The following is a 14,099-nucleotide window of genomic DNA, read 5'->3' as shown; positions in this document are numbered from 1 at the left end:
AATATTTTTCTACACTTGAAATCTGACCCAGAGCAATGAGAGTAGTGGATTCAGGACCCAAATACAGAATGTGACATTAGGGCCCCTGGGTACTCTCTCTGGGGTTTATGATGGCTGTTCTCCATAACACTGCCTCTAACATGGCCTTCTCACTTAGGGCCTTGGTCAATTCCACTTGGTTTTCATTCATCTATTTAACGCAAATCTGAAGAATGCCTACAATGCTAAGTGGTATTTCCTGTGAGATGATTTAACTAGATATGTTTCTGGGAGGAAGAAAGACAGGACAAGAAGGAAGTTGAGAAAAGTAACTTAAAGGATTGCTTAATCAATGCAACAAGCAATAAACATTTCAGAAATAAACATGTAGACATATTTGAACTTCATTTATAAAGGTGTAAAACAGGAAACGAACAAACAAAGCAACGTTCCTGTTGGGAAAAGAAACATACCTGTATCCCAATTCTTTGCTGAGATGGATCATATGGAGGATATAGGATTCCTTGCTTGTTCCAGTGAGGCCAGGCAACAGTAAGATGGTAGGTCTGGTGCCAGCATCCGTATAATACGGACTGAGATCATTATCAAACCAGTCCAGTAAAATCTGCCCTCCATCTGCAGTTTTAATAAGCTCACTGAATGAAATAATTAAAAAAACAGTACTCATGAAATATTTCAAATCATGTCTTAATCTCAACATACATTTTTATGTACTATGCATATACATATATATATACAGACACCTGAACTACAGTAAGTCCCTGGGTATGAATGTAAGACTTGTCCTTGCCCTCTAATGTAATGTGCCTTCGCCCTCACTTTGCAACGATTCATCCAACCCCTACTTGCAGCAGACTCTTCATCCCAATCACCTTTACTTGCTGCAAGGGCAGCTTTTTAAATCTTTGAAAGGACTTTGAGCTTATTGCTGCATTAATCCCGAACCAAACCAAACTCACTCCCATGGGGTCAATGCCCATTCACAGGGACACTATACAGGGTTTCTGACATGCTAAATCTTTATAGGAGCCTAATCTTTCTTCCTTGGTGTAGTTCGTGGGCTTGAACCACCGACCTTGCATTGATTCAACTACAAATTTGACTGTAAGGAACACTTAGGAACAGATTCCACTCTAACCTGGGGACTGCCTTTATATATAAGAAAGTGACATCTAAGTCACTTTCTTTTACTATAAAGATTAGTACAATAAAGTATTTCCAACAACCTAAGTAAAAATTAATACATAAAAACGAGTGTCCAGGCACGTCAAGTATTTGTGTTAATCATTTATTTGCGTGTATGTGTGAATCATTTCATCATGACTCAAAATTACCAGCACTGAACCCCTGTTTGATTGAGGTCACCTAAATACCTCAACAGGGAATTGTGAATAAGGAAATGCCAATCTGATCACTGCTCTCCATCTTTTGATTCAATCATGCAGTCTCCCCATCAAATTTATTAGAAAAACTGCTTTTTAATTTTAAGATGTTTCTCAAATAGTATCCAAGAACGTATAGTACTTTCCTGCATAAGGCCAGTTTGAGGCCATAAAAAGAATTCCAGGACTAGGGGGACTCAGAGAAATTAGTAATATTCACCATTCAAATCTCCCTGTTAGTGGAATAATCTGGACCGCATCTTTAACACCTCTAGGGCATTGTGATCAGGATCTGCTTCTGTATCACTATGCAGTCCGTTGACAGGGGTCGCTCATATGTAACTCCAATGGTCTTTTTCCCCTCAGCCTCCCACTTACGCCTGCTATAAGTCAATGCAATGGTGCTCGTTATGAATCCTCACTGGACAGACTCATGTCACATAAGCAAACAATAATATCAGTTGTCATTCTAGAAATAAGCCCCTTTTCACGGGGCGCAACAAAGTCCCTGCAGTTGAGGGTGGGGTGGGGGTTATAACTTTCATTTTCCTTTCTCCTTCGATATCCTTATGAAACCAGAGGTTCTATTGACTAAGAACTGGGAATGTGTGTGTTTTAAGTGTCTGGAAAATGTGATTGTGGAGAAGTGACTGAAAATGGGCATTTACTCACTTCCTATATTGCACGGAGGGTTTGGAGGTGATGAAAGGTCTCAGCAGGGTCTGTCCTCTACTCTCCCAGCACCACACGGTCGGATAGTACGTCTCCGTCACCACCGGGCAGTGGTCCAGAAGGAAGCGGCCGAAACTCTCCCCGCCGGTGACTAACTGGGGTTTCTGGAGGAGAAACCAGCATCCGAGCAGAGTTCAGAAGCGAGCACCATTTCTGCTTATCATCAAACAGAAGCGGGCACACGCGTGTCCCTCTCACTTGCGCCTGCTCTCCCTCCGAGACATCTCCTCCTCGATCACAATGCATTTGCTTGTTCGGTGCATCCCTCCAGGGAAAAGTGAGAGTTAAGACACGGAAGTCCTCCCGCGCGAAGGGGAGCCAGCACTGCGCGGGGTGACAGGGACCGCTAGCTGCAGGCGCCCCGCCGAGGTCAGCCGGGGCCGGGCTGCAGTCCCAAGCCAGGACCGCGAGCCGGCGTGCAGGTGCGCTCGGCTGGCCGGCCGGCCGGCTTTCCCGCGCGTCCCGCGAGGGGTCCGTCCGACAGCGGGGAGAGGCAACCGTCCGGGAGCAGCTCGGCTCTGCTCGCCCGCAGGGCTGCCAGAGCCTCCGGCCCCAGCCCGCGGAGCACCGGGGACCCAGCTTCCCGGGCTGCTGGGGCTCGCTGCAAAGCCGCCGCCGCCGCCCTGCGGCCCGTGCCCGCGCCACCCCCGGCTCACCTTGGCAATGCTGCTCAGGTAGTAGCAGGCATAGGCAACGCTGAAGCCCAGGATCACCGACAAGCCCACTCCCGAGCCGAAGAAGCCAACGCGGACCTGGTGCTCCAGATAGAGCGAGAGCTCCCGGGAGAGCATCCGCAGGTCCATGGCCAACTGCTGCCCGGCCCGCGAGGGCGCCCGGCCGGTCCTGCGGCGGGAGGGGGCAGCCGGAGAGCGAGCGCGAGCCCGGGAGCCGCCGTCGCCGCGGACCCTCCACAGAGCGTCTCCTGCCGGGCGGAGTGCGGCTGCAGCCAACCGGCACTGCCGGGAGGCGTAGCCCGACCCCAGCACGCCGCCGCCGGCTCCGCCCGGACTCCGGAGACCGCCCCCTCCGCCTGCCACTCGGGAACCTTCCAGAGGGGCGGTGCCAAGTCCGACCACCCGCGCAGTCCTGCGGCCCGGGTCCCCAATTCCTGTCGCTAGCCCCGGAGCGAGGACAGAGAGTGCCCTGACTTCGGGGAAGAAAACAGGTCCTGGCAGCGCAGGCTCAGCTCCTGGTCCCAGTGACCTTGAACGCGGTGGCGGGTCTCAGCCTTAATCCTATCAACTAGCGATTCTGGCCCTCAGAAGTGTGCCTGGAGTGAAAGGATTTGAAGAGTTAACACCAACAGGAAAAAAATACAATGTCCGGAGAAGGTGCCTTGAGTTCAACAATCCTGTATCCTTCAGGAGTATGTTTCCCCCGGGCTATCAAAAGAGAAACAATATTCTAGTAACATTGCACAGTGAGGACACTCATTCTGACGTTAAATCGCACACACTGTGCGTTCTTTTTGTAGCTAAGTGTGACTTAGGAGAAGTATTTTCCAAAAATAAATGAAAGGTTCAAGAAGGGGGATTGGGAATAATTCGAAAGGCTCTTTGTGGCTCTTTAAGGTTTGCACTTAAATATGCTGAAATTCATACCGTCACCTAGTGTACAGACGGGAAACTATTTGTGAAGTCGATACTTCTGGAAATGTCTTTAGACATCTGAAAAAGTGAGAAGATGTTACTGTGAATTCTGCCCCCTCAAGAGCTAAACACAAAACTGGCACACACACAAAAAATAAGAAGATAAGGGCTCATAGAATCATTAATACTAATTCACTGAACTGGAAATTAATGACATGGTCATGGGGAGATGGGATGAGCACCCACATGTGCTGAAGTGGGCGTTGACTTCTGGGTGATTTGGTCATGACCTCATATACTTCCAGCACGAAGGTTACTGGGACAGAAAAGTTCAGTTAACTTCAGAACTGATCCTGATATTTTGTTTTTTAATTTGTAGAATTACAGTTTCTACTTTAGAGAATTGGTGGGAGGACTAAAAATAATGTGGATACTAATAAATAATTCTTACTCAAGGGATCTCATACACGAATACTCACAGCAAATGCAAATGTTGGTTTGCCTTGTAACACTTGACACATGATATCCCTTCACAATGCTCCTATCTGCTTTCTCTGTCCACCAGTGAATATGAAGGTGGGGGAGAGGACAAAGAAAAGTGGATTTAGTAAACAAGCGGCCATCTAGCTCAGAAGCAACAAAGCACACATGGAAGAAGCACACCAGCCTGTGTGATCACGAGGTGGCGAAGGGATCAGTTATCAGGCCTCAAAGAACAAAAAATCATATTGTGTTCTCACCTTCCTGATATGATCACTGAAGACAAAAATAGGTTCACAAGCAAGTGTGGTGAAGAAAGCTGATGGTGCCCGACTATCAAAAGATATAGCATCTGGGGTCTTAAAGGCTTGAAGGTAAACAAGTGGCTATCTAGCTCAGAAGCAACAAAGCCCACATGGAAGAAACACACCAGCCTGTGTGATCACGAGGTGTCAAAGGGATCAGGCAAGCATCAAAGAACAAAAAATCAAATCATTGTGAATGAGGAGTGCAGATTGGGGACCCAAGACCCATCTGTAGGCAATTGGACATCCCCTTACAGAAGGGTCACAGAGAGGAGACGAGCCAGTCAGGGTGCAGTGTAGCAACAATGAAACATACAACTTTCCTCTAGTTCCTAAATGCTTCCTCCCCATCCACTATCATGATCCCAATTCTACCTTACAAATCTGGCTAGACTAGAGGGTATACACTGGCACAGATAGGAACTGGAAACACAGGGAATCCAGGACAGAGGATCCCTTCAGGACCAGTGGTGAGAGTGGTGATACCAGGAGGTTGAAGGGAAAGTGGGATGCAAAGGGGGAACCGATTACAGGGATCTACATATAACCTCCTCCCTGGGGGACAGACAATAGAAAAGTGGGTGAAGGGAGACATTGGACAGTATAAAATATGCAATATAATAATTTATAAATTATCAAGGGTTCACGAGGGAAGGGAGAGCGGCGAGGGACGGGAAAAAAATGAGGAGCTGATGCCAGGGGCTTAACTGGAAAGTAAATGTTTTGAGAATGATGAGGGCAACGAATGTACAAATGTGCTTCACACAATGGATGTCTGTATGGATTGTGATAAGAGGTGTATGAGCCCCCAATAAAATGGTTAAAAAAAAAGAATATCTGATAGGCTCCAATGATCAAGTTTTTGTTTTTTAGCAGTTTTATTAGCACTTCATCTACATAGCATACAATTCAATCATATCAAGAAGAGTTGTACAATTGTCACCATATTCAATTCTAGAATATTTTCTTCTTCCTTGCACTCATTGTTATTCATTTTTTTCTTATTGTGGCAAAAATATACACAACAAAACATACTCTAATTCCACAACTTCTACTTGTATAATTCGGTGCCATTGATTATACACTTTGTGTTGTATAATCATTATTGATATCCTTTTCCAAATCATTCCACCACCTTCAACAAACTCAATGCCTCCCAAACAACAACTCTTTTCCCTTCACCCATGGTAACCATTGGATAGGTTTGGTGTCTTCTTTTTTTCAGTGGTTTTCTTGCTATAGTATTCACATATCATACACTTCCATGGTTAAATCGTTTTTAAAATGAGTTGTAGATACATAATTACTATCAGCTCTAGTGCTTCCTCCCCCTCCCAGGTTTTTAATTTTTATACTTTTTGTTTTTAGATCATTTTATTGGGGGCTCTTACAGCTCTATAACAATCTATACATCAATTGTATCAAGCACATTTGCACATATGCTGCCATCATCATTTTCTAAACATTTACTTTCTATTTGAGCCCTTGGTATCAGCTCCTCTTTTTTCCCTCCCTGCCCCCTCCCACCTTCGTGACCCCTTGATAAATTATAAATTATTATTTTCATATCTTATGCCAACTACTGTCTCCCTTCACCCACATTTCTGTTGTTTGTCCTTCTGGGAGTGGTGAGGGTGATTATGCAGCAAGCATTTTGAACTGTTCCCCCTTCTTCCCCTTCCCCCTCCCCCTACAACTCCCATTTCTGTTCCTGAGGGGGGTTTATCTGCCCTAGGTTCCTTGTGTCCTGAGCTCTTATCTGTACCAGTGTACATGCGCTAGTCTAGTCAGAACTGAAAGACAGGACTGGGGTCATGTTAGTGGGGAGTGAGGAAGCCTCGAGGAACCAGAGGAACATTGTGCTTCATTGGTGCGATACTGCACCCTGGTTGACACATCCCTTCTGTGAGGGGATGCCCCTTTGCCTACTGATGGGTTTGGGGTTTCTGCTCCAACTCATATTCTCAGCAGTATGTTTTTTTGTTGTTGTTGGTTTGTTTTGGGTCTTCTGATGCCTGTTACCTGATCCCGTCGATACCTCATGATCACACAGGCTGGTGTGCTTCTTCCATGTCCACTTGTTTCTCTGCTAGATGGCTGCTTGTTTAACTTCAAGCCTTTAAGACCCCAGATGCTTTATCTTTTGTTAGCCAGGCACCATCAGTTTTCTTCACCACATTTGCTTGTGTACCTATTTTGTCTTCAGCAAACATGCTGGGAGGGTGAGCATTACAGAATGCCAGGTTGTTAGAACAAAGTGTTCTTGCATTGAGGAGGGCTTGAGTAGAGGCCCAAAATCTGTCCACTACCTCAATGTATTGCCATATAAATATATGTACATAGGCCAATACTTCTGTTTTTATGAATTAATATATTTACATATGAACACACCTATGTATATACCTTTATCCATAGCTTTACTTCCCAGATCTTTCCTGTTTTCTTTTACCTTCCTCCTGTCTCATCATCACATCACACTCGCCCTTCTGCCTCTTAGTAATTCCTCTCAGCTAGATTGCTGTTGCTCCAACAGCCCCAGGATCTCTGTATCCTTCTTGTTGTTGATTTAATTCCCTAATAGTTCCCTAGACTAAGGCATTGTTTACTCACCACTCCCCAAGTTCCTCCAGAACCATCAGGCTGTTGCTTTCTCCTCAGACTTGCTTCCCAGGCCTCTTAATTTTCTGATCCAACAACAGGAGCACTGGGCGGGTGATTCCACACAGCACACACAATGATGCCAAATGCAGGACCATCACAGGACAGTGGTGGATCCAGTGGCGGGGGAAGCATCTCAGCCCTGGTGCCAGTCTCCATGTGACTCCTCCAGCTTCTGGATGGCTGCATGTGGTTTGTCAACAGGAAAGGTCCCATTTTTATATTTTGAAACTTCCACAGACTTCATTGTCACTCACACATACACTTTAAGGTCGAAATAATTCACTGTCTAGGAGCTGAAACAAGATCTGTGATGTTAATTGTACATTGGTGAAATTCTCTGGAGCACGCTGCAAATCTGTGGTAGGTGGGGATGAATATTGATGAAGCACTACTGCTGACTCACCAGTCACTTCGCTAATTATCTCACATCCTTTTTGTCTTTCAGTTTTGCAGGAGACTCATTAAGTCACATGCGTTACAGGCTCAAGTTTGGGGAAAATATTTAATCGGAGCAGAAACAGATCTAATACAGGTTCGTATGCAGCTGTGGTCTTGCACAAACTTGATGTTGAACAGGGCTTTCTTTTTGTGCTAAAATTGATGGCTAGAGTTTATATCTATAGACGGAGGTGAAATACCCAAAGTTGTGGTCTGCACAGACCTCCAGGGTTTTATAAGAAATGTCTGATCTGGCCTAGTTATCCAAAACTATCACTCAAGGAGGCTGCCTTTCCTTCCAGTCTATTTAAGCAGAAAACTAGTGACAGAGAGATCAGTAGCATTGGGAGTTGTTGGCCTGAGGTTCTTTGAAAATGTGCTCTATGTGGAAAGTATTCAAATGCTGGCTTGTGAAGTGAAAGTATGAATTTTTTGCTGAGAGTGAGGAAGAGATGAAATAGGGACAGGTTAGGTATGGAGCAGTGGGTCTGCAGACCACATAGCATCACTGCATATTTCTTTTTTTAAAATAAAACATTTTATTATGGACTCATACAAATCATATCACAATCCATACATACATCAATTGTGTAAAGCATATCTGTCCATTCTTTGCCCTCATCAATTTCAAAGCATTTGTTCTCCACGTAAGCCCTTTGTATCAGGTCCTCTTTTTTTCCCCTTCCTCCCCGCTCTCCCTTCCCTCACAAGCCCTTGATAATTTATAAATTATGATTTTGTCATATCGTGCCCTGTCCCACGTCTCCTTTCTGTTGTCCGTCCCCCAGGGAGGAAGTCACATGTAGATCCTTGTAATCAGTTCCCTCTTTCCAACCCACTCACCCTCTACCCTCCCAGTATCGCCCCTCACACCCCTGGTCCTGAAGGTATCATCTGCCCTGGATTCCCTGTGCCTCCAGCTCCTATCTGTACCAGTGTACATCCTCTGCTCTATCCAGACTTGCAAGTTAGAATTCAGATCATGATAGGGGGGAGGGGGGAGGAAGTGTTTAGGAACTGGAGGAAAGTTGTATTCATCATCGGTGCTACATTGCACCCTGACTGGCTCATCTCCTCCCCTAGACCCCTCTGCGAGGGGATCTCCAGTGGCCGACAAATGGGCTTTGGGCCTCCACTCTGCACTTCCCCCTTCATTCACTATGGTAAGATTGTTTTTTTCTGATGATGCCTTATACCTGATCCCTTCGACACCTTGTGATCACACAGGCTGGTGTGCTTCTTCTATGCGGGCTTTGTTGCTTCTGAGGTAGATGGCCGCTTGTTTACCTTCAAGCCTTTAAGACCCTAGACGCTATCCCTTTTGATAGCTGGGCACCATCAGCTTTCTTCACATTTGCTTGTTCACCCGCTTTGTCTTCAGCGGTGTGTCGGGAGGGTGAGCGTCATAGAATGCCAATTTAATAGAAGAAAGTATTCATGCATTGAGGGAGTACTTGAGTAGAGGCCCAATGTCCTTCCACCACCTTAATACTAAAACTATAAATATAGGCACATAGATCTATTTTCCCATCCTCATATATATATTTGCATATGTACATATCTTTGTCTAGACCTCTATAAATGACCTTTGCCTCCCAGCTCTTTCCTCTATTTCCCTTGACTTTCCTCCTGTCCCACTATCATGCTCGGTCCCCACCTGCATTTCAGCTATACCTCTTCATTACATTACCCTTGATCATTCCCTAACAGGCCTGCCACACCCACCTCACCACTAATTTAGATCACTTGTTGTTCCTTTGTCCCTGGGTTTGTTAACACCACTTCCTTACCACCCACCTCCCCCTATCCCATGTCCCCCCCAGAAATGTCGGTCCCGATGTTTTTCCTCCAGATAGTTCATCCAGCCTGTCTTTTTCAGACAGACCTGTGGAGATAATAACATACACAAAAACAAGACAGAGCAAAATCAAGCAACAGTATACAGCAAAACAACAACAAACCACTGACAAAGAACAAAACACAAACCAACAAGAAAAGCTTGTAGTTAGTTCAAGGATCATTTGTTGGCCTTTAGGAGTGTTTTTCAGTCCAGTCTGTTGGGGCACCACACCCTGGCCCCAAAGTCCACTTTCAGCATTCCTGGAGACCTTGCCGCTCCATTCCCTTGCGGTTCTGCTGCACTCCCCCAGTGCTTTGCCTCGGTGTCGTGGGATCAGGTCAGGCGCAATTCCTACACTGTGCCTCCGGTGCTGGCCCCTGCAGGGCCATGGGTCAGTGAGGGATGTCATATCTCATAGTGGGGCTGGCCATGTGGTCCTCTCTGTTGACTGGCTGCTCTAATTGGGGTCATCATCCTGAAGGCCTAGTGGGCCAGGATGTGTTCCACTCTCTCCTACTCCCCCTTCATCTGCTCCCATGTGCTCCTATCAGATATGTCCCTCTCTTGGTGCTGCAGATTCAATGCTGTCCTTTGAAATAAATTCTTCGGGGGGGGGCAGGCATCCACTTAATATTTGATACTGGGGCCAGCCTCCCAGACCTCTCCGCTGGTTCCCTACTCCATGCCGAAATGTTGCATTCACACCTTGAGGCACTGGGTTGAAGTCTGGTCCCTCTTTCCCTGTGGAGATATAAACAATACCCTCCCCTTGGGTGGGTTAGCGCCCCATGCCCCCACTCCCCTTTTCTTCCTTATATTCACCCTTTTTTTCCTCCCTTTCCCCACCTCCTCCCCAGTTGTCTACCATGTGCATACCTGGATTTGATCTCGTCTCTGCCATACTACACGGTCCTCACCCCAAGAATGTTTGTATACAGTAGCTTTTCCCCTATGCCCCTTTTGCATTTTTTTTAATTACTTACCTCAGCGGGCTCATGTTGTACTTGTCCTTTTGTGTCTGACTTACTTCGCTTAGCATTATTTCCTCTAGTTCTTCCCACACTGCATATTTCTAAGAGTTGTGGGAAACAGAAGGATTTCTCCCAAGCTGTCTCCCCCAAATATATGCCAAACTTAGCTGCTTGTGAATGACCATACACTTGGAGGTCATCAGGAGTAGATCAGGGGTCATTCAGATGGCTATCAGCCATCTAGACCAAGCAGACACCACTGCTTATCCCACAAGAAGTTGGGCCCACTCCCTTCTGATAAGGATAGTAGTTGTCTGTTTCTTTGTAGGAGACCAGAGAGGTCAAACCCGCCCTAGGATCACCAGGGTTAGGCTGCCATCTTGAATCTAGGGTCCGCCCATCTTGTCACATGTATACCCCTAGACCTTCCCATTCCTGTGGGCACACCGCTAGCTCATCCACTTCCTGTCACGCTTATGCCTATCATACATCCCCTTCCTATGATGTGTATGCCTATTGTACTGCCCCTTCCTGTGACGTGTGGTTACCTGTAATTGTGTCCCCCTAATGAGATATAACCCTGGATTAGCAATAAAGTTGAAGTGTCCTCCAGCCTCACGCCTGGGGCTCCAGCCCTATATGTTGGATCTCTCTGGAGATAGAGAGCTATGGAGATAGATCTCTCTGGAGATAGAGTTATATGTTAGATCTCTCTGGAGATAGAGTTATGCCTCAGTCCTTGGCTTCGCGTGAGAAAGAATTCATGCCAAAGCCTGGTTTGTGATCCAAGTGAGTTTTATGAGCGTTAGAAGAAGTTTCAGGTTTACACGGTACCCATAGGACTCCTCCCGACCATGCAGCCTGGCGGAAGCTGCTCAGCGTCATGCAGACAAAGTCTGTCTTTATAGACTATTATTTTTTTAATGTCTTTCACTGTCTGTTCTCTCCCTTCACCCACTTTTCTGTCCGTCCCCCAGGGAGGGGGTTATATGTAGATCATTGTGATCGGTTCTCCTTCCCCTCCTGGTATCTCTACTATTATTGGAGACCTAGTCTTAAAACTCTTGTGAGTGAACAAGAGTAAGCTTAATTGTCTTACTAGGATCATTTGAATTTTTTTATTTTCTAATGAACTCTCTAGCTCCTTCTCTCGGAGTCTCCTTGTCTAGGGGCTGTGATAATGAGTCTCCAGGAGGGCCTTCTAGTGAACCACACCTTCCAAGTTACATGCTGTAATGTGAGATTGCTACACTGTGGCTACAACGGACTCAAGCATACGAACAATTGTGAGGATGGCACAGGACCAGGCGGTGTTTCGTTCTGTGGTGCCTAAGCCAGGATCAAAGACACCTACCAACAAGTGTAGTCTCCTCTTATTGGAAGTGGAACTGCATAATCTCTCACATAGACCGAAACATCAAACTGTCATGGAGTCAATTCTGACCCATAACGACCCTATGGGATAGATAGAACTGTCTCCGTGGCTTTCGGAGATTGCTGAAGAGTAGAAAGGCTCATCTTTGGTCTGCAGAGTGGCTGCTGGTGTGGCATTGCTGATCTTGCAATTAGCAGCTTGATTTGTAGTCCTCTGCACCACCAGGGTGTTAGGGTCTCGTCCAGCGAGACCCTCACACGGTGACCCGGAGGGGCAACGAACCTGGATGGAAGAAAGACACAGAGATATGGGGCAAGACAAGTGCTGATCAAGCCTGTTTATTTTGCCAAAACTCTGGGTATATATTCACAACAGAGAAGGAAGTGGGAGGCACATATTCCAATGAAGCACACTGTGTAACAACCGCACACTGTACAACAACCAATCAGCCACATGTTCCCAATAAGGTACAAAGGGTGCGGTGCGCAACAGTATTCAAAGACGTCCGTGGTGACGTCCGCATGCAAATCAAGGCTTACTGGGTGAACTTATCACGATGTTACTAATATGGTATATCTGCAGTTCAATGGGTGCTCAGTACTTTGACTAATGGCAACAAGGTCAGTTATCGGAACTGTCCATGCTACAGTAGCTTGGAATGTGGGGGTGAAGTTGGGCAGGAAACAAAGCCTTGCTGAGTCTGAGGCCAGGGTCTTAATGTCTATTGGCTCCCAACACCAGGGCTCCTTTATCTCAGGCGAGGTCATATGAGAAACCTCATTGTTTCTAACTTCATGGGTTTGGGTTTTTTGTTTTTGCCTTTCTTTTGGTGGATGGCTTGTCTTTCAGAGGTCCCTGTTCTTTCTTCACATCCCTTTATGTAGAAGAGGGGCGATCCTGAAAGAAGGGCAAGGACACAAAGGAGCGGGCCATGCTCCTTTCCCTCTCCGACTTGTTTAGTGAAGGAAAAAAAGAGAATTAAACAAGAAAAAGCTGAAGTAATGGCTGGAAGGGGAAAAAAATTGCTTCCAGTTTGTACATGGATGAGTTCCATTTGTGACATCACTATCCCACCCTCTAAGGAGCAACTATTGATCTCTTTCTGTGCGGAGCATAGGAAAACAAACAAACAAACAAAAAGAAAACTCAAGGAGCGCGTTCGTCCAAAGGGCCAGTGGCCCACAGGAACCACAGCCTCCTGTTTCCTGACACTTGAAGAACTTGACTGTACAAGCTGTCCCCTGCCCACAGCACTCAGTTTTACTTTCTCGGTGACTTGGGAAGGCCAGAGTTGTTGCATGCTCTGACTCCTGGTTCTGCTGCTGCTCCGTTCATGTTGGAGCTCTCATCTGGATCCAGGAGCTTCACTACGCAGGGACCTTGGACCCAGAGGACACGCTCCATTCCTGACTCTTGTGGGCAATCAGATCCCTCCTCCTGCTTCTCAAAGGGCTCATTTTATAAGCAGCAGCATGGCGCTCCTGGGAATCCTTTTCACAATTACTCACTGGTGAATCCTATCAGTATCTCCCCCACCTTCTTACCAGACCCATGCAGGAAAAGGTTGTTTAGTGGGAGTTAGAGTCTTTGACTAGAAGCGCCACCTTGCATAATTCACTACCCTTGAGGGAGTTTCCTCACATGGAGACAGGAAACAAGACACAAGGAAATGGGTAACCCAGGGTGCAAATAGGGAGTGAGCTGGGGATTACATGTCATCTGTGTGCGAACTATCTCATTGTGAACTATTGATTGGGAAAACTAATTTTCTATGTAAACTTTCACCGGAGACACAATAAAATGTTAAATATGTAAGTATACCGACCTTCCCAAATACATTCCAGCAAAATAAGCCCAGGAAAGAAGAGTATGACTCAAGGTGTTAATTGCACAAATATTTATTGGACACTTGGTTTGTGCCAGGTACTACGCTCAGTATTGTGGATATAGCAATGAAGAAAAGAGACTAAAGTTTCAGCCCTCATGAAATTTTCTTCTTAATGTTTGTTACTGTCTATTCATATAGGGAAAAAAAGGCAAACCTCTCAGTTAAGTGTTTCAAGCAAATGAAAATGTGGGTCCCATGGATGGATATATGGATTGTGGTAAGAGCTGTAAGAGCCCCCCCAAAATGATCTAATAAAAATATCAAATACAAAAAGAGAATGTGGGTCGCCCAGAATGGGGTTATTAACCACACAAGGTGCTGCCAATTGGCAAAATATTTGTACCAGACTACAGCAAATAAGTACATGAATTGAGTGTTTAGAAATGTTCATGACAATTTGATAAAGTAATTTTATTTCTATTGTATATTCTTTTAATA

The 14,099-nt window shown here is 45.8% G+C and overlaps 1 protein-coding gene across 1 annotated transcript in view; it reads right to left on the bottom strand.

Moving 5' to 3' along the window:
• The window catches only part of ABHD3 (abhydrolase domain containing 3, phospholipase), a 62,689-nt gene extending 49,512 nt beyond the window's left edge, over window positions 1-13,177 (bottom strand). The window contains exons 1-4 of the mRNA XM_075532729.1: window positions 13,038-13,177; window positions 2,771-3,317; window positions 2,055-2,218; window positions 453-635 (exon numbers count right to left, since the gene is read on the bottom strand). Coding sequence (XP_075388844.1) covers window positions 453-635; window positions 2,055-2,218; window positions 2,771-3,317; window positions 13,038-13,177 — 1,034 coding nt within the window. The remainder of the gene's footprint in view (window positions 1-452; window positions 636-2,054; window positions 2,219-2,770; window positions 3,318-13,037) is intronic.
• Window positions 13,178-14,099: the final 922 nt, after the last annotated feature.

This window comes from Tenrec ecaudatus, chromosome 15 (genome assembly GCF_050624435.1).
Source record: "Tenrec ecaudatus isolate mTenEca1 chromosome 15, mTenEca1.hap1, whole genome shotgun sequence".
Lineage (NCBI taxonomy): Eukaryota > Metazoa > Chordata > Mammalia > Afrosoricida > Tenrecidae > Tenrec > Tenrec ecaudatus.
Note: the sequence above shows the minus strand (reverse complement) of the source record. Positions and strands in the feature narration are given on the sequence as shown.